Genomic DNA, 21,156 nt, shown 5'->3' on the forward strand with positions numbered 1-21,156 from the left:
AGAGAATAAAATGGCAAACGTTGCAATACTTTCTGTCACGCCGTATTTGCGCAGCGGTCTTACAAGCGCACTTTTTTGGGAAAAAAATACACTTTTTGTAGATTAAAAAATAAGACAACAGTAAAGTTATCCCAATTTTTTTTTAAATTGTGAAAGATAATGTTACGCCGAGTAAATTGATACCCAACATGTCACGCTTCAAAATTGCGTCTGCTCGTGGAATGCCGACAAACTTTTACCCTTTAAAATCTCCATAGGCGACGTTTAAAAAAAAATCTACAGGTTGCATGTTTTGAGTTACAGAGAAGGGCCCGGATTCAGATAGAGATACGACGGCGTATCTCCTGATACGCCGTCGTATCTCTGAGTTCCGTCGGTCGGATCTATGCGGCTGATTCATAGAATCAGGTTCCGCATAGATCTCGCTAAGATCCGACAGGTGTAAGTGACTTACACCGTCGGATCTTAGGCTGCAATCTCCCGCTGGCCGCTAGGTGGCGTTACGTTTTTTGTACGCGACGAATATGCAAATGAGGAGTTCCACCGATTCAGAAACGAACGCCCGCCCGTCGCTTTTTTTTTTACGTCCCCTCCTTTCGGCTTTTTCCGGCGTATAGTTACCCCTGCTATGTAAGGGGTATCCTATGTTAAGTATGGCCGTCGTTCCCGCGCCGAGTTTTGAATTTTTACGTCGTTTGCATAAGTCGATTCAGAATACGGCCGGACGCAAGTTACGCTCATGCCGAAACCAATGACGTCCTAGCGACGTCATTTGGAGCAATGCACGCTGGGAAAAATCGCGGACGGCGCATGCGCTGTCGGATCGGCGCGGGGACGCGCCTAATTTAAATTGTAGACGCCCCCTAGCCGCGGAATTTGAATTCCGCCGGGGGATTTACGATACGCCGCCGCAAGTTTTGAGGTAAGTGCTTTCTGAATACAGCACTAGCCTCAAAAACTTGTAAATCGGATAGATTACGCGGATCTAAAGATCTGCTAATCTATCTGAATCTACCCCAAGGTCTAGTGCTAGAATTATTGTTCTTGCTCTAACGATCGCGGCGATACCTCATGTGTGGTTTGAACACCGTTTACATATGCAGGCGCTGCTGACGTATGTGTTCGCTTCTGCGCGCAAGCTCGTCTGGACTTGGGGGCGCGTTTTCTGGCTCCTAACTTTTTTAGCTGGCTCCTAGATTCCAAGCAAATTTGTCAAACCCTGTTTATGTATACAGTAAGAAGTGCATGTTTATGTATACAGTAAGAAGTGCATGTTTATGTATACAGTAAGAAGTGCATGTTTATGTATACAGTAAGAAGTGCATGTTTATGTATACAGTAAGAAGTGCATGTTTATGTATACAGTAAGAAGTGCATGTTTATGTATACAGTAAGAAGTGCATGTTTATTACCCAAATAGAGACATCTCCACTGTTGGGGTGGTCATAGGTGGGAAGAAGATCGTTCCAGGAAGAATAGGGGACTCCTTTAGGCCTTCATAGGGTGTAGTGGTGGAAATCTTAGACAACAGCCGTCCTGAGCCGCCACACAATTTATCGTCTCGTCTTCACAAGAGGCGGAGAGTGAATCGTCGCTTTCCTTGCCGCTAAGCCTTTCATTTGCCTGCACTCTAATCCTCCGTCTATGTAAAGGATTACTCCACTTATTAAACGTCTTAATCCAGCTCCAGTTACTTAGCAGAACTCTCTCAATATTTGTAGAAGTAAAAGGGAGGTGAAGAGTTTGTTTGCAGAAGGGGCCCTAGAGAAAAGCCCCCGGGCTCCGATGGACTGGAGGGGGGGAGATTATTAAATGTTCCCAAAGAGTCAACAGACGGGAAATGAAGACAGGAGACAAAAGGAGAGGAGTGGAGAAACAACACGCTAATCCTGGGAGAGAGCGCCCTGACATTTACCGTTCCGGCTCAGAATGGAGTTGGGTGGATGATAGACAGCTGACGGCCCTCTGGTTTCCGAACAACCGCCGCCGGCGCTGAGAACGCGGCGCAGTGTAAACAGGCCCTGGAGCTGTCTTATCATGACATTTATCCCAGATCATTGTGATATTACGGAGGTCTGTGGTGGTATCTGAAGGTCAGGCTCAGGATATTGGGGGTTATAGTCATGGAATCAGGTTTAGGGCTCGATTCACCAAGTGACCCTTTCATTTCTCGTGTGTGAAAAGTCAATATTTGAGCAAATCTACTGAAAACTGAAGCCGAAACTCCGACGCTGTTCCAGTTTCAGACACCAGAAAATAATATACTGATTGTTAAATATCTGAAAATCTGACCTCCAGCCTTCCCGTCGGTGCTGCACATCCAACTCCTCTCCTGTATTCAAATGACTTACTCCGATTTCACTGCACACTGTGAGCTTCTCATAGTGGGAAGAAAGAAATGGAAACAGGGACTGCAGGTTGATCATAATTTACTAATTAAAATAAGAAGTAAAACCAGACAGATATTAATAATAATAAATAATAAAACAAATGAATTTTAACACAATACAGCAGCTGGTACCTGCACAATACCAAGCAGGAAACAGTAACATCGTACATATAGTTCTATGTGTGACATGGAATGTGAGTGTGGTGGCTCCTAGTGCTGTACAGAGCTCCGTGTCTCCCATCACTGCACTGCTCAGAGTTGTATCATGACTGGGGAGTGACATGGAATGTGAGTGTGGGGACCCCGGTGCTGTACAGAACTCGGTGTCATGACATGAAATGTGAGTGTGGTGACCCCAGGGCTGTACAGTGCTCTGTGTCATGACATGGAATGTGAGTGTGGTGACCCCGGGGCTGTACAGAGCTCTGTGTCATGACATGGAATGTGAGTGTGGTGACCCCGGGGCTGTACAGAGCTCTGTGTCATGACATGAAATGTGAGTGTGGTGACCCCGGGGCTGTACAGTGCTCTGTGTCATGACATGGAATGTGAGTGTGGTGACCCCGGGGCTGTACAGAGCTCTGTGTCATGACATGGAATGTGAGTGTGGTGACCCCGGGGCTGTACAGAGCTCTGTGTCATGACATGGAATGTGAGTGTGGGGACCCCGGGCTGTACAGAGCTCTGTGTCATGACATGGAATGTGAGTGTGGGGACCCCGGGCTGTACAGAGCTCTGTGTCATGACATGAAATGTGAGTGTGGGGACCCCGGGCTGTACAGAGCTCTGTGTCATGACATAGAATGTGAGTGTGGGGACCCCGGGGGTGTACAGAGCTCTGTGTCATTACATGAGATGTGAGTGTGGGGACCCCAGGGCTGTACAGAGCTCTGTATCATGACATGAAATGTCAGTGTGGTGACCCCGGGGCTGTACAGAGCTCTGTGTCATGACATGAAATGTGAGTGTGGGGACCCCGGGGCTGTACAGAGCTCTGTGTCATGATATGAAATGTGAGTGTGGTGACCCCGGGGCTGTACAGAGCTCTGTGTCATGATATGAAATGTGAGTGTGGTGACCCCGGGGCTGTACAGAGCTCTGTGTCATGACATGGAATGTGAGTGTGGTGACCCCCGGGCTGTACAGAGCTCTGTGTCATGACATGGAATGTGAGTGTGGTGACCCCGGGGGTGTACAGAGCTCTGTATCATGACATGGAATGTGAGTGTGGTGACCCCCGGGCTGCACAGAGCTCTGTGTCATGACATGGAATGTGAGTGTGGTGACACCGGGGGTGTACAGAGCTCTGTGTCATGACATGGAATGTGAGTGTGGTGACCCCGGGGCTGTACAGAGCTCATGTCTCATATCTTTTCTGCTGTCGTCTTCCAGTGTACAGACTTCCATGCTGCATTTCAGAGGGCAGATCCGCCCCACATATTAAGATCTGTGTTGTCCATACAGGTGAAGAAATACACGACACCTCAGTGTGATCTGTGCGCTATATACAAACAAAGCCTGTGCACATTTCATGTACAATACATAACATCTACAAGCAAACAATGACTAGTGGACATGTGAATTCTTTTTTACAATCAAAATAAAATGTTGAACATTCAAAGCTTCCCACCATAGGGTGCCTGGAGAGAGCAGGTGACGAAGGAGTGCAGTTGACCCTGCAATCTCCCCCACCACTAGAGGGCGACGTGAGGAAGGTGATTAACCGTCATTTACCCAGGACACAATCTAGTCCTTCCAGCTGCAGGATCTGATGATGGTTCACCCTCTGGTCTGTACTGGATGAAGTCTTCTATGAGGCTGGTGCGGCGGTCAGACTCTCCAGGAGGATGTCCCATATGCAGTACAGCAAATGCCTGAAGAGACAGACAGTGTTTGTTATGGGTACAGACAGAACAGAGTCCCTGACTGCAGAAACCTCTCAAAGCGAGTGTTCAGTACCAGCTCTTAGCTTTTCTATAATCACACCCAGTACAATACTGAGGAACACCGCATCCCTCTAGATCAGGGTACTCCAAACTACGACCCTCCAGCTGTTTGGGAACTACATGTCCCATGAGGCATTGTAAAACTCTGAGATTCACCCGGGGTCACCACACTCACATTCCATGTCATGACACAGAGCTCTGTACAGCCCCGGGTTGAATGGCAGCCTCAGCCTGGACTCCAGCCAGGCTACGCCCCCAACACGCCCCATGATTAAGCTCCAGAGTGAAACACGTTGGGGGCGTGGCCTGGCTGGAGTCCAGGCTGAGGCAGCCATTCAGCTCACTTCATGCACATGGGTCTGCTTCATGATGTGCAGCTTGTGGATCTTTTCCTTTGATATTTTTTAACACAACTTTAGTTTCCCTTTAAGTTGATCAGAGATACAAGATGGAGGTCCGCAGATGTGACTGTCAGTGACAAACATCCAATCTTTACCATAACTAGTGAATAACCCTTCCCGCCCTGCCCATACCTGTTTATGTACCGTGCACACATCTCCATCTCTGGTGGTAACATTCACCAAATCTGTTCAGCACAGAATTACTAAACCCTCCCCGCCTTAACGCAATTCCCCTCCCCCTCCTCCTCTGCCTTCTCCTCCTCCTCCCCGCTCTCTCCCCTTAGCCCCGCCAGACACAATATAAAAATCTTCATTATTTGCCCAATTATTGAAGACAGCGGAGGAGTTACATTTATATCACAAATGTATTGGTGCACAGGTGATTGTAGCTCCTCCCTATTTTTACTTCCTATAATAAGTCATTGTTTTCCCCTTTGGAATGTGGACAATGATGTCATACACTGACTGGGGCACTTACCTGTTAATTGGAGGGTGCTGGAGTGAATCCAGGATAGACTTCCATGCCTGATGATACTTCTGGGCTCCCAGCATCTCCTGGACCAGATCTGTAAACAATCAGATAGATCAGTGACACCCCCAGAGAGAAGAGATCAGTGACACCCCCAGACTGATCTATGAACCCCCAGAGAGAAGAGGTCTGTGACACCCCCAGAGAGAGATCAGTGACACCCCCAGACTGATCTGTGAGCCCCCAGAGAGAAGAGGTCAGTGACACCCCCAGACTGATCTATGAACCCCCAGAGAGAGATCAGTGGCACCCCCAGACTGATCTATGAACCCCCAGAGAGAAGAGATCAGTGACACCCCCAGACCGATCTGCAAACCCCCCAGAGAGAGATCAGTGGCACCCCCAGACTGATCTATGAACCCCCAGAGAGAAGAGATCAGTGACACCCCCAGACCGATCTGTAAACCCCCAGAGAGAGATCAGTGACACCCCCAGACTGATCTATGAACCCCCAGAGAGAAGAGATCAGTGACACCCCCAGACCGATCTGTAAACCCCCAGAGAGAGATCAGTGACACCCCCAGACCGATCTATGAACCCCCAGAGAGAAGAGATCAGTGACACCCCCAGACCGATCTGCAAACCCCCCAGAGAGAGATCAGTGGCACCCCCAGACTGATCTATGAACCCCCAGAGAGAAGAGATCAGTGACACCCCCAGACCGATCTATGAACCCCCAGAGAGAAGAGATCAGTGACACCCCCAGACCGATCTGCAAACCCCCCAGAGAGAGATCAGTGACACCCCCAGACCGATCTGTAAACCCCCAGAGAGAGATCAGTGACACCCCCAGACCGATCTATGAACCCCCAGAGAGAAGAGATCAGTGACACCCCCAGACCGATCTATGAACCCCCAGAGAGAAGAGATCAGTGACACCCCCAGACCGATCTGTAAACCCCCAGAGAGAGATCAGTGACACCCCCAGACCGATCTATGAACCCCCAGAGAGAAGAGATCAGTGACACCCCCAGACCGATCTGTAAACCCCCAGAGAGAGATCAGTGACACCCCCAGACCGATCTATGAACCCCCAGAGAGAAGAGATCAGTGACACCCCCAGACCGATCTGCAAACCCCCCAGAGAGAGATCAGTGACACCCCCAGACCGATCTATGAACCCCCAGAGAGAAGAGATCAGTGACACCCCCAGACTGATCTATGAACCCCCAGAGAGAAGAGATCAGTGACACCCCCAGACCGATCTGCAAACCCCCCAGAGAGAGATCAGTGACACCCCCAGACTGATCTGTAAACTCCCAGAGGGAAGAGATCATTGACACCCCCAGACTGATCTGTAATCCCCCAGAGAGAGATCAGTGACACCCCCAGACTGATCTGTAAACTCCCAGAGGGAAGAGATCATTGACACCCCCAGACTGATCTGTAAACCCCCAGAGGGAAGAGATCAGTGACACCCCCCAGACCGATCTGTAAACCCCCAGAGAGAGATCAGTGACACCCCCAGACCGATCTGTAAACTCCCAGAGAGAGATCAGTGACACCCCCAGACTGATCTGTAGACCCCCAGAGGGAAGAGATCAGTGACACCCCCAGACCGATCTGCAAACCCCCCAGAGAGAGATCAGTGACACCCCCAGACCGATCTATGAACCCCCAGAGAGAAGAGATCAGTGACACCCCCAGACTGATCTATGAACCCCCAGAGAGAAGAGATCAGTGACACCCCCAGACCGATCTGCAAACCCCCCAGAGAGAGATCAGTGACACCCCCAGACTGATCTGTAAACTCCCAGAGGGAAGAGATCATTGACACCCCCAGACTGATCTGTAATCCCCCAGAGAGAGATCAGTGACACCCCCAGACCGATCTGTAAACCCCCAGAGAGAGATCAGTGACACCCCCAGACCGATCTGTAAACTCCCAGAGAGAGATCAGTGACACCCCCAGACTGATCTGTAGACCCCCAGAGGGAAGAGATCAGTGACACCCCAAGACCGATCTGTAAACCCCCAGAGGGAAGAGATCAGTGACACCCCCAGACTGATCTGTAAACCCCCAGAGAGAGATCAGGGACACCCCCAGAATGATCTTTGAACGCCCAAAGAAAACAGATCAGTGACCCCACAATCTCGCTCCTGCTGTGTGGGAGTCACACTCATCCCCGATATGTGGGTGCGTTGGCAGGTAGATTACCCTCCCCCATACTCACCTGGAATAATCCCCTTGAGACTTAGCAGGGCCTGATCATAAGCAGCATCCCTCTGTGCCCGTGTCCTTGGCGGTCGCGGCTGAGTGCGCAGAGCCCCTCCGGGCCATATCGCTTGTTGAAGTAATCGCAGATATAACGCCCATCGCTGCATACAGGTGACATTGTCCACCTGAACCTCCAGCCATCTGCAGGGAGAAGCACAAACCCCCTTTTAGTACACAGGGAATGTCCAACATTTATTTACCCTAAAACCTCCCTTATGTAGATATCCAAAGCCCTGATGGTGCCGCCATCTTGGATGTCAGAAGCCCCAGCCAACTCAGAGCTGTCACTCTATAGTATTCCCCTTTACTCCTCCCCCAGAAGCTATATAAAGGGAGGGGTGGAGGAGCTGGGCCAGTACAGACTGGGAGGGGTGGAGGAGCTGGGCCAGTACAGACTGTAATGACATGTGAGGAGGAAGGGGCTGTGCCCAGGAATTCACTCTTCTTGGAGTCGTCACATTTTCTAGCAATCTCAAAGACATATTGCAAGTGAATAAACAATTGTTTATGGAAATAAAGTGGGCATATGAGATACTTAACCATTTAAGGACCAAGCCTCTTTTTGACGCTTGCTGTTTACAAGTTAAAATCTGTTTTTTTTTTGGTAGAAAATTGATCAGAACCTCCAAACATATATATTTTTTCAGACACCCTAGAGAATAAAATGGCACGTGTCACAATACTTTATGTGACACCGTATTTGTGCCTCCACTGCTACTAACAGCTCCGGTAAGGAGCAGAGTCGACTGGAGTGCAGCAGGAGGGGAGGACCCACTCCTGCCCCCGATAAGGGTGATCTTGCGGCGAATCCGCCACAGAGACCACTTTTATCCTAAAGAGAACTGACCGCCTTTGCTGAAAATACCAGGGTTATGGCAGCTAGCTGGTGCCATTACAACAGTATTTAGCGTCAAAGTACCGATGTACAATGCCGGCGGTTTGCGTTAAGTGGCATTAACTCTGAGTTTGAGGCGTCGTATCTATGCGCCTGATTCTAATGGCCCTTACACACGATCCGAATATCGAATGAAAACGATCGTTCGATGAAGAATCGTACGATTTTCGGATTGTGTGTACACTACTTTCGAGAGCCGATCACGACAGTCCATCCGATATTATTCGATCGGACAAGCACGAAAATTTTCCTCGTACGATGTCAGATCGTACGATTTTCGTTTAGTCAGTACAGTTGTCGTCCGAAAATACAATACAAATACATTACAACACATGACATCACTTCCGATTATTTTTTCCGGTCCTACGAGAATTTTCGTGACTTTAATAACCTATTTCATTTTACTTGCGACTATTAAGCAAAAAAAGTCGTACGATCCGTCGTACGATATTCGGATCGTGTGTATGGGCCATTAGAATCAGTTACGCATAGATTTGTCTTAGATCCGACCGGCGTAAGTCTCTTACACCGTCGTATCCAAGTTGCATATTTACGCTGGCCGCTAGGTGGCGCTTCCGTCGATTCACGCGTCGAATATGGTAATGAGCTAGATACGCCGATTCTCAAAACGTACATGGGGCTGGCGCTTTTTTTTTTACGTTGTTTACGTTAGGCTTTTTTGGGCTTAAAGTTACCCCTGCTCTATGAGGCGTACCAATGTTAGGTATGGACGTCGGAACAGCGTCAAATTTTTCACGTTTTACGTCGTTTGCATAAGTCGTCCGTGAATGGGGCTGGACGTAAGTTACGTTCACATCGACTAGGCGGGCACAATTTATTTTGAAAATTCGACGTGATACTGAGCATGCGCGCGCATGCGCCGTTCGAAAAAAGCGTCAATTACGTGGGGTCACGATTAATTTCCATAAAACACTCCCACCACTTCCACATTTGAATTAGGCGGGCTTACGCCGGCCCAGTTACACTACGCCGGCGTAACTTAAAGCGCAAGTTCTTTGAGAATACGGGACATGCCGCTCTAAGTTACGGCGGTGTAGTGTATCTGAGATACGTTACGCCCGCCGAGAGATACGAAAATGTATATGAATCTGGGCCTCGGTCTCTAGAGCAAATCTGTCTGCACTCGGATCTCATGGTAATTTATCTTGCAGCACCATCTTGTGGTGAAAATGTGAATGACAGTTATGAAATGAACAAAGAAATGCGCAGGATGCTGCAACCTGCAGTGATCAGTCAGACTGTTATTTTTTACAAGGAGAATGTGACTGTGGTGGAAAGCATAGCGAGACACCACAGAAGAGTTCATATTCTAGACCAGGGGGTCTCCAAACTTTACAAACAAAGGGACACTTTATTGCCCTTCAGACTTTAGGAGGGCCGGATTGGGGCCAGCAAGGGAAGAAAAAGTCACGGGCCTGGCATCAGTGAGAACAAATATGGCCTCAGGGTTGGTGGTCAATAGGAGGAGGAGTATTCCCCCTATTAGTAGGAGGAATAGTATCCCATCATTGGTATCAGTGGATAATATAGTGCCCCCTTGTTGGTGTCAATGGGAGGAATAGTGCCTCATGTCAGTGGGAGGAATAGTGCCCCAAGGGCCGGATAAAGGCTAGCAAAGGGCCACATCTGGCCCTCGGGCCGCAGTTTGGAGACCTCCGTTCTAGACAGTCAGGTGGGATCTCACCTTTGGATGAGACTACCGCACAGCAGATGGGTCACTTTCTGCATGTTGTCCGTGCACAGCCAGCTCCACTGTTCCCTCATCACCAGCCACAGCACTTCCAGCGCCACGGCGGAAAGACTGCCATCCAGACCTGTGCAACACACCCAACACATTAGTCACGCAATGCCATCGTTTTTTATTACCGGACACTTTCACTAGACATGTGCACTGCCCAAAAATTCCTCCCTTTTCCTTTCATTTGCTTCCCCCCCCCCCCGTGTCATTCGTTATGATCGCAATTCGTAAATTCGAAAATCCAATAAGAAAGAAAACCTGAAAATTTGAAAGAATAACTAAGTAAGAACTTAAATATTACTAACTATTAAATCATAGGTATTGGAATTTCCTTTGAAATGTGGCTGTTAGTGACCGTAACGAATCCAAATTTATCCAACGTTACGAATTATCCGAAATAACGAATGCCGCATCTATACAAATGGAATGGAACTAATTATTATAAAATAATAATAAAAAGTTTTTATTATTATTATTGTTGTTATTTATTATTATTAATTCGTTCCATTTTGTTTCGATGCGGCATTCGTTATTTTGGATAATTTGTAACTTCGGATAAATTCATATTCGCTACGTTCACTAACAGCCAAATTTCAAAGGAAATTCCAATACCTATAGTTTAATAGTTCGTAATATTTAAGTTATTATTTCAGATTTTCATTTTTTTTTTTTTCAATTTTCGAATTTTAAAATTTCCGAATTTTCGAATATTCAAAAAAATTTAACTGGTATATTTCCAAATTAATGAATTTGTCGAAATTTGTTAAACGAATTCGGAATGAAACAAATTGCACGTCTTACTTTCACCCCCCTTCCTGCCCAGGCCGATTTCAGTTTTCAGCGCTTACAATTGCGCGGACATGCCACCCGGTACCCAAATACAATATATATTTCTGAAGATTGATTAATCCTGAGGAACTGACAGTCTATCTAATTTCTTGAGCCCCCAAACTGCCAGAATAGTACAAATATCCCCCAAATGACCCCTTTTTGGAAATCAGACAGTCCAAGGTATTTAGTAAGAGGCATGGCAATGCCAAGACCCCATTCTGTCGCAGCCAAGACCCCATTCTGTCGCAGCCAAGACCCCATTCTGTCAGAGCCAAGACCCCATTCTGTCAGAGCCAAGACCCCATTCTGTCAAAGCCAAGACCCCATTCTGTCGCAGCCAAGACCCCATTCTGTCAGAGCCAAGACCCCATTCTGTCAGAGCCAAGACCCCATTCTGTCAAAGCCAAGACCCCATTCTGTCAAAGCCAAGACCCCATTCTGTCAGAGCCAAGACCCCTTTCTGTCAGAGCCAAGACCCCATTCTGTCAGAGCCAAGACCCCATTCTGTCAGAGCCAAGACCCCTTTCTGTCAGAGCCAAGACCCCTTTCTGTCAGAGCCAAGACCCCATTCTGTCAGAGCCAAGACCCCATTCTGTCAGAGCCAAGACCCCATTCTGTCAGAGCCAAGACCCCATTCTGTCAGAGCCAAGACCCCATTCTGTTTTCACCCTTACCTGCTGCCTGTGCATTCAGGGTGGAGGGCACTTGTGGTGATCCGGATGTGGTTGACTTTTCCTGAGAGGCAGAAATCTCATTCAGGATCTTTATCTGCTTCTGGACGAAGGACTCCATGCCGCCCAATGACAGAACATCGGATACCTGCACAGGGAGATAGGAATCAGTACAGGTGGTGCCCGGGGTCCCCCTGCTTATATGACGGCTTAAAGTGTTACTAAACCCAGGACTCTGCATTCTCTATATGTCTGGTTAAAGCTTGTAGGAGGAGTTTTCATTCTCCTCTGACTGTCCAATGAGGCTGCAGGACCCCTGACCCTCTGTCTGGACAGTGCGGATTGGCCCTGTGCTGATCACATGCACTCTTCAGCAATACACACCAAACTGAGCATGTGCAGAGTGCCCCTAAGGCAAGATGGATTGGGGACAGTGAAAGAAGGGGAGGATTAGAGAAGACAGGATCAAACAGCGTTTTAACCCCTTCGGATCCACAGGGAGTATAACAAGCATACTTTACTGCCTACACAGACTGATGGCACTGTTGTGGGCTTTGCCGCTATAGATGGATCATCCCTTTAGCCACATGGGGTATTTCACAGTTACATAGTCGCTAAGCTTGAAAAAAAAAAAGACACCAGCCCATCCAGTTCGAAGTGTGTGTGTTCATGTCACTACTATTTTCAACATCCCTGTTCATTGTGTTCATCAAGAAACACATCTAAAAGGTTTTGTAATTTATCTATACTGCCCACTGACATCACCAGATGTGGAAGGGAGTTCCACATCCTTACTGCTCTAACAGTAAAGAACCCCTTATGCATTTTAACCACTTCAATACTGCCCATGCAATTTTCCACTCTTCACAATTTGAATGACAATTGTGCGGTCATACAACACTGCACCCATATGAAATTTGCATACATTTTTTGCACACAAATAGAGCTTCCTTTTGGTGGTATTTAACCGCTTAAGGACCGCCGCAAGAAGATATACGTCGGCAGAGCGGTACGGCTGGGCATAAGCACTTACAGGTACGTTGCCTTTAAGAGCCCAGCGGCACGCTGGAAACCCGGTCCTGAGCTCCGTGACCGCGGGATCCCGACCGCCACAGGTGTCCCGCGATCGGGTCACAGAGCTGAAGAACGGGGAGAGGTAAGTGTAAACAAACCTTTCCCCGTTCTTCCTAGTGGCAGTGGCAGTGATCGTCTGTTCCCTGTCATAGGGAACGACAATCAGTGACGTCTCACGCCAGGCCACGCCCCCTACAGTAAGAATCACACACTAGGGCACACTTAACCCCTACAGCGCCACCTAGTGGTTAACCACTTCAATGACAGTGTCATTTTCACAGTAATCAGTGCATTTTTATAGCACTGATCGCTGTAAAAATGACAATGGTCCCAAAAAAGTGTCAAAAGTGCCCGCCATAATGTCGCAATCTCGAAAAAAAATCGCTGTAAAAAAAAAAAAATATATTAATAAAAATGCCATAAAACTATCCCCTATTTTGTAAACGCTATAACTTTTGCGCAAATCAATTAATAAATGCTTATTGCAATTTTTCTTACCAAAAATATGTAGAAGAATACGTATCGGCCTAAACTGAGGGAAATTTTTTTTTTTTTTTATATATATTTTTTGGGGATATTTATTATAGCAAAAAGAAAAAAAAATATTGCTTTTTTTTTTCAAAATTGTCGCTTTATTTTTGTTTATAGCGCAAAAAATAAAAACCGCAGAGATGATCAAATAACACCAATAGAGAGCTCTATTTGTGGAAAAAAAAGGATGTCAATTTTGTTTGGGAGCCACGTCGCACGACCGCGCAATTGTCAGTTAAAGCGACGCAGTGCCGAATCGCAAAAAGTGGCCTGGTCCCTTAGCTACAAAATGGTCCAGGGCTTAAGTGGTTGATCACCACTGGGGTTTTATTTTTTTTTGTGCTATGAACAAAAAAATACCAAGTAAAAAAAAAAAATTTACTGTTATAACATCTTGCAAATAAATAATCTTCATGAATTTAGCCCAAAATGTATTCGGATTAGTTTCTTTGGTGAAAATAACCCACATCAGTGTATATTATTTAGTCTGTAGGAACGTTATAGAGTCCACAAACTATGAGATATATATGAAAATGTATCAATCCTGATGTATATCATCTCTTGAGGCCCGAAAATGCCAGGACAGTACAAATATCCCCCAAATTACCCCTTTTTGAAAGTGGACTGTCCAAGGTAATTAGTAAGAGGCATGGCAAGTTTTTTAAAGTTGTAATTTTGTGGAAAATAAATAAATCTTTATATAATGTCGCCAGTGCAGTACAGCATCATATAACCGGTGTGGCGGTGATTAGGGTCACTGACTACTATGCAAAAAATAAATAATCTGAATAATTTTGTTAATTTTTTTTTTCAATATTTTGTTCCTTTTTTTATTTTATTTTTTTAACATACTGTGACCAGGGCAATACAGTGTTACCATAGTAACCCTGTACTACTCTGGGGAGGTTATTTTTTTTTTTTTTACACACTATGATCACGGTTATAAGCAACCAATCTATTCATTCGGTGTGTACTATTGTGATTAGCTGTGATTGGCCATGTCTGTACCATGTGATCCCTGTGACCAATCGTAGAGATTAAAACACAAAAGTACACAATAAATGGCTATGAATGGAAGCCATCCATTATGTACAATTGTCTTCTGATCTGATGTGATTGGTCACAGCGATAATATGGTACTGGCAGCAGCCTGGTACACTGATCTGTTCATCTGGACACAGCGGGTGACAGAACTCGCGCACGAGGCGCAATCTTGGAAGGTTGTCCTAAGACGCCAACTATTGTTATTGGGGTGGGGGGGTCTATTGTTGCTGGGGGGATATTTCATTGCTGGGGGGGGGGTCTATTGTTGCTGGCTGCCTTCCAAAATATCATTACCCAATATGTAAAATACTTTTCACCACAAAATTAAACTCTAAGGCCCAGATTCTCGTAGATCGGCGTATCTTTGTGCGGGCGGAACGAATCCTATTTACGTTACGCCTCCGCAACTTAGACGGGCAAGTGCAGTATTCTCAAAGCACTTGCTCCGTAAGTTGCGGCGGCGTAGCGTAAATAGGCCGGCGTAAGCCCGCCTAATTCAAATTTGGAAGATGTGGGCGTGTGTTATGTAAATGTTGTGTGACCCCACATAAATGACGCTTTTTACGAACGGCGCATGCGCCGTCCGTGGACATATCCCAGTGTGCATTGCTCCAAAGTACGCCGCAAGGACGTATTGGTTTCGACGTGAACGTAAATGACGTCCAGCCCCATTCACGGACGACTTACGCAAACAACATAACATTTTTAAAATTCAACGCGGGAACGACTGCTGTGACCCGGGGATGCATCAGTGTGAACCCAGCCCAAGAGAGACAGTACTGGGAGGAGGGTAGGGGGGCAGAGAAAAAAGGATGGTGCTCCTCAGAGGTGGATTGGGGACAGGGACAGTACTGGGAGGAGGGTAGCGGGGCAGAGACAAGGAATGGTGCTCCTTGGAGGTGGATAGGGGGCAGGGACAGTACTGGGAGGAGGGTAGGGGGCAGAGATAAGGGATGGTGCTCCTTGGAGGTAGATAGGGGGCAGGGACAGTACTGGGAGGAGGGTAGGGGGCAGAGATAAGGGATGGTGCTCCTTGGAGGTAGACAGGGGGCAGGGACAGTACTGGGAGGAGGGTAGGGGGGCAGAGACAAGGGATGGTGATCGGAGGTGGATAGGGGGGAAGGGACAGTGGGTATTTGGGGTGGGGGGTGTTTTTGCATCTATTCTCCGAGAAAAAAAGCTCAGACTATGACAGTTTTCTTTCCTTCTTCCTTCAGCTTTCATCTGCATCTTTTAAAAATGCAATTTATGGAAGGGAATTTAAAGGACCATCCCCATTAAAAACATAACTAAACAAAGTTAAATCTCTATGGGGCAGATTCACTTACAGCCGCGTAAAATTGTGCGGACGTAACATATCTGATTTACGTTACGCCTCCGCAACTTACACGGGCAAGTGCTGTATTCTCAAAGCACTTGCTCCGTAAGTTGCGGCGGCGTAGCGTAAATCGGCCGGCGTAAGCCGGCCTAATTCAAAATTTGGATCAGGGGGGCGTGTTTTATGCAAAACTACTGTGACCCGACGTGATTGACATTTTTTCGGAACGGCGCATGCGCCGTCCGTGGAATTTCCCAGTGTGCATTGCTCCAAAGTACGCCGCAAGGACGTCATTGGTTTCGACGTGAACGTAAATGACGTCCAGCCCCATTCACGGAAGACTTACGCAAACGACGTAACTTTTTCAAATTTCGACGCGGGAACGACGGCCATACTTAACATTGGCTGCGCCTCATATAGCAGGGGAAACTTTACGCCGGGAAAAGCCTAACGTAAACGTCGTAACTTTACTGCGTCGGACGCGCATACGTTCGGGAATTCGCGTATCTAGCTAATTTGCATATGACTCCAGTGCTGAGATTTTCTTAGGTCAAAAATAACAATACAAAAGGCCTCCATACCTAATGAGATGCCAAGTAAAAAACGGTCACCTCGCTTTAAGATCTGAATTGATTAAGAACATACAGTCAATGTGTTTCGGGGGACAGGCTCCCCCTTTTTCAGGGCTATTATGTAAAGAGGAATAAAAAATATATAAATTTATGTGTCTATAAAAAAAAAAAAAATGTATAAAATACAGGACTGATTATTAATAATAATAGAATAATCATCAATATATATCTACCAGATCCATACCCAACATGGTCAAATATTAGGGGTTCCCACCATCCCTTTATGATCTTTAATTTATTTTAAAATATGGGGAATGAGATGTAGCAGTTGGAGGGGGAGGGGGTTCCATGGTTTGTATCAGCAGGGTCAGGACTGTAGATGGAAATTTGGCATTTCCGAGTTGAATGACCTTTTAAAAATGCACATGTGGATGTTTCCATGATATGTTTATGCAATTTGGGGCCTTTGAATTGCAGAAAAGAAGAAATCTAAACAAAATTATCTCACAGCGGAATGGAAATTAGAATGGAATTAACACTTTCATTTTCAGAGTTGTATATTTATTCAGGGGCCAGAATTAGAGTAGAAGTGCGATCTCTCTGTACACACCTATGGGCGCTATGTGAGCTCAATGGGCCGGATTCAGAAAAGAGATACGATGGCGTATCTCCTGATACGCCGCCGTATCTCTGAGTGCGGTCGGTCGTATCTATGCGCCTGATTCATAGAATCAGTTACGCATAGATATCCCTAAGATCCGACAGGTGTAAGTGTCTTACACCGTCGTATCTTAGGCTGCATTTTCAGGCTGGCCGCTAGGGGTGCAACGGATCAAAAAACTCACGGATCGGATCGATCCTCGGATCAGGAGTCACGGATCGGATCATTTTCGGATCAGCAAAAAAAAAAAAAAAAGGGTCCGTTTTTTCATTGGTCCAAAAAAAAAAAAATTTATATATATATATATATATATATATATATATATATATATATATATAATAAAATAATATATTTTTTTTTTGGACCAATTAAAAAAAGGAACCTTTTTTTTTTTTTTTTTTTTGCTGATCCGAAAAAAGAGCACAATAGCAATTCACAGGGGTGGATTAAAGAGGAAGCAGGTGAGGCTGTTTGGGACTTAAAGTACAATCTTGATGTTTTTACAGCAAAATATATATATATATATATATATATATATATATATATATATATATATATATATATATATATATATATATATATATATATATTTTTTTTTTTTGCTGTAAAAACATCAAGATTGTACTTTAAGTCCCAAACAGCCTCACCTGCTTCCTCTTTAATCCACCCCTGTGAATTGCTATTGTGCTCTTTTTTCCCCCTTTCCCCCCCCTCCTCTCACACCAGTGCTTCACTGCTAACATTCCCATTCAGCTTGCTAGAGCCCAGTGCACAGCGTGACACACCTCCCCGGGGAGGCGTGTCACGCTGGGCTCTGGCAAGCAGACTGGCCGCCGCTCCGGAGCTAGGCCGAAGCCGGGGACTTTCCTAGGCCTAGGCTCCGGAGCGCTCCGCGGATCGGGGTGGCCCGTTCGGATCACGGATCGGTGACGATCCGTTACACCCCTACTGGCCGCTAGGTGGCGCTTCCGTATGTTTACGCAAGGAATATGCAAATTAGTATTTACGCCGATTCAGAAACGAACGACCGCCCGGCGCTTTTTTTTTTACGTCATTTGCGTTCGGCTTTTTCCGGCGTAAAGTTACCTATGCTATATGAGGGGTATGTGCGGTGTATCCTATGTTAAGTATGGCTGTCGTTCCCGCGTCGAATTTTGAAATTTTTACGTAGTTTGCGCAAGTCGTTCGCGAAAACGGCTGTACGTCATTTACGTTCACGTCTAATCCAATACGCCCTTGCGACGTAATTTGGAGCAATGCACGTTCAAAAAAAACGTAAAAAACGCGGGGTCAAGTCAAATTTAAATAAAACACGCCCCCAACATCCCCATTTGAATTACGCGGCATTCTATGCATTAAGGCAGAGATATGCAATTAGCGGACCTCCAGCTGTTGCCAAACTACAAGTCCCATCATGCCTCTGCCTCTGGGTGTCATGCTTGATGCTGTCAGAGTCTCGCTATGCCTAATGGGACTTGTAGTTTGGCAACAGCTGGAGGTCCGCTAATTGCATATCCCTGCATTAAGGTAAAAAAAAAAAAAAACACACTTGCATTTGGGGCCATTTTATGCATTTTCTGCTTCAGGATACCTAAAGCCCCCCTTATTCTTACCTTAGACTGATTAGACTGATCCCAACCAGCAACGGCTTACACCACTGTCTCCCTCCTCATTGGGCAGATTGTTAGCAAATGGAGCCATTGGCTCCCCATCTGTCAATGAACTCCAGGTGATGAGAAGCAGTGGCGCGTCCATAAGGGCCACCGCCCCCCTGATCTCTATGGGGGGCGCCGGACGCATAGAGTTCTACTGTTTTTTTTTTTTTATTGAAGCACGATTAGAGCCGGTGATTCTAATTGGCTTCAAAAAGGTTGTGCTCAAGGCGCAGAGCACTGCACCCTGAGCCCACCCACTTGTGACAATAGCGAATCACCATTCTCTATTGTTGTCCTGCTTCTTCTCCCAGCCAATCGGGACAGGAAGCGGGTCCCGAGACCGGATTGGCTGGGAGGAGAAGCGACCGAATTGGCCGGGATGAGAACCTGGGGAAGCCACCCACGACCTTTATGGGGCAAGTGCGGGGCTGGCAGGCTTGTGAGCAGGGCTGGTGAGTGGGCGGTGTTGGTTTGCTGCCCCCCCCTGCAAAAAAATGGAGCACCAGCCGTCACTGGCGACAAAAGCGCAGGGGATGTGGCCAAGTCCCACTGTCTGTGTCAATGGACGCAGTAGCAGGGCTAGGGAGCGAGAACATGAAGTGCCCCCATGGGAAGCGGCTTCCCGTTGGGGCATTGGACAGAGAGGAGGAGTCAGGAGCGCTGGCAGGGGACCCGGTAAAGGATGTATAGAGATGTATGTTATTTTTCCCTTACAAACGCTTTAAGCTGGCCATAGATGGATCGAATCTTGGCTGCTTCAGCAAGTACAGGCTGAGATTGGATCTATCTATGGGTAGGCTTGTAGTTGATCCATCAATCAAGTTCAGTACAACCAGCCTGTTGGATTTTTTTTCATGCGATCACTGCCAGCAGCTATAGCCACCAGCAGTGACCATTGTGTTCAGCTGGCAAGGAAGGCTCCCTGCACTCCCCCCTGGAAGAACACAATGGCTCTGCAGGAGGGATTCCCCATCAACACCGACTGAATCAATTTTCTTACCTTCCACTTTGTTTCCATCGGCTGTCGGGTGCCGTCGCAGCCATTGCCAGTAAGAAAACCCGGCAGTGGAGTCTTGTGTCTTCTCAGCCAAGTCTCTATGGCGAATGCACAAAGCGTGCTGTGCTCTCTTACTGTCCCAGCAGCAGGGGGAAGGAGGAGGGAGACTGAACATCTGACGCAACTCACCGCGGCAAGGTCCAAAGGAAGTGGGGACAAGGTATCTGTCAAAATCAGGAACCTGCTCCCCCCTCCCCCCCCCCCGAAAGGTGCCAAATGTTTTGGAGGGATCAGATAAGCGGAAGTTCCACTTTTGGGTGGAACTCCGCTTTAAGTAGCTGGAAAGTCCTTATAATCTTCTCTCTGAAATATATTTTCACCTTAGAGGGGAGAAGGGTAAATGACCTCCTGCAGTGGCTTCATAAACAGACATAATCAACAGAAAATCATAAACTTTGACCTTTTATAACCAACTATCCCCCAAAATATATCCTATGTGGTCTCACCGTGCTGCCCTCCCGGACGGAGTACAGGATCTTCTCCTGGAGGTCACATGAGGTCAGGACCGGGGCGATTTTACTGGATGGGAACCGCAGACGAGACCTGACAACAAACAGAGAATATTACTGGGACTTTCCCGATATTGATATCATACATGATACCCCCAACCAAAAAGATTATCCTTCAGAATTACCTGCCTATTGTCCGACAGGATATCAGATTACCTGCAATTTTCATATAGCTGTGACTGTGCAGCCAGCAAAAAGATATACAAGTGAATCCGTCCAAATCCAGCAGCCAATGAGAACTTTATATCAAGCCTGGAGAAGATCTCCCACTGACAACTCAAGCATCAGTAAAAGGGCTACAGGTATGTTTAGGTTCCCCAAGTGCTAGGTTTTGTGTACAGAGGATTTATAGCAGTGGTTGTCAACTTATGAGCTGAAAGGGGCCTCAGATGTGGCCCCTGACATCACCAGAGGGCCACACTTTGGCCCAGATTCACAAACGAGATACGACGGCGTATCTTCAGATACGCCGTCGTAGCTCTGAGTTGCGCCGTTGTATCTATGCGCCTAATTCTTAGTAAGTCTCTATAGCACTGATCGCTATAAAAATGCCAATGGTCCCAAAAATGTGTCAAAAGTGTCCGAAGTGTCCGCCATAATGTCGCAGTACCGATAAAAAAAAAAAAAAAAAAAATCGCTGATCGCCGCCATTGCTAGTAAAAAAAAAAATATTAATAAAACTACCCCCTATTTTGTAAATGCTATAACTTTTGCGCAAACTAATCAATAAACGCTTATTGCGATTATTGTAGAAGAATACATATGGGCCTAAACCGAGGAATAAAAAATATTTTTTATATATTTTTGGGGGATATTTATTATTGCAAAAAGTAAAAAATATGCATTATTTTCAAAATTGTTGCTCTATTTTTGTATATAGCACTAAAAACCGCAGAGGTGATCAAATACCACCAAAAGAAAGCTCTATTTGTGGTGGAAAAAAGGACGCCAAATTTTGTTTGGGAGCCACGTCGCACGACCGCGCAATTGCCAGTTAAAGTGACGCAGTGCCGAATCGCAAAAAGTGGCCCGGTCATTGACCAGCAATATGATCCGGGGCTGAAGTGGTTAAAGTCCATGTTAATCTGTATTTCAT

General features: G+C 46.5%; 1 protein-coding gene across 1 annotated transcript in view; it reads right to left on the reverse strand.

Moving 5' to 3' along the window:
• Positions 1 to 2,412: 2,412 nt before the first annotated feature.
• The window catches only part of SNX19 (sorting nexin 19), a 56,556-nt gene continuing 37,812 nt past the window's right edge, over positions 2,413 to 21,156 (reverse strand). The window contains exons 7-12 of the mRNA XM_040326245.1: positions 19,998 to 20,094; positions 11,643 to 11,787; positions 10,084 to 10,213; positions 7,440 to 7,624; positions 5,215 to 5,302; positions 2,413 to 4,263 (exon numbers count right to left, since the gene is read on the reverse strand). Coding sequence (XP_040182179.1) covers positions 4,200 to 4,263; positions 5,215 to 5,302; positions 7,440 to 7,624; positions 10,084 to 10,213; positions 11,643 to 11,787; positions 19,998 to 20,094 — 709 coding nt within the window. The 3' untranslated portion in view covers positions 2,413 to 4,199. The remainder of the gene's footprint in view (positions 4,264 to 5,214; positions 5,303 to 7,439; positions 7,625 to 10,083; positions 10,214 to 11,642; positions 11,788 to 19,997; positions 20,095 to 21,156) is intronic.

The sequence above is a fragment of the Rana temporaria genome, chromosome 10 (genome assembly GCF_905171775.1).
Source record: "Rana temporaria chromosome 10, aRanTem1.1, whole genome shotgun sequence".
In the NCBI taxonomy this organism is placed as follows: domain Eukaryota; kingdom Metazoa; phylum Chordata; class Amphibia; order Anura; family Ranidae; genus Rana; species Rana temporaria.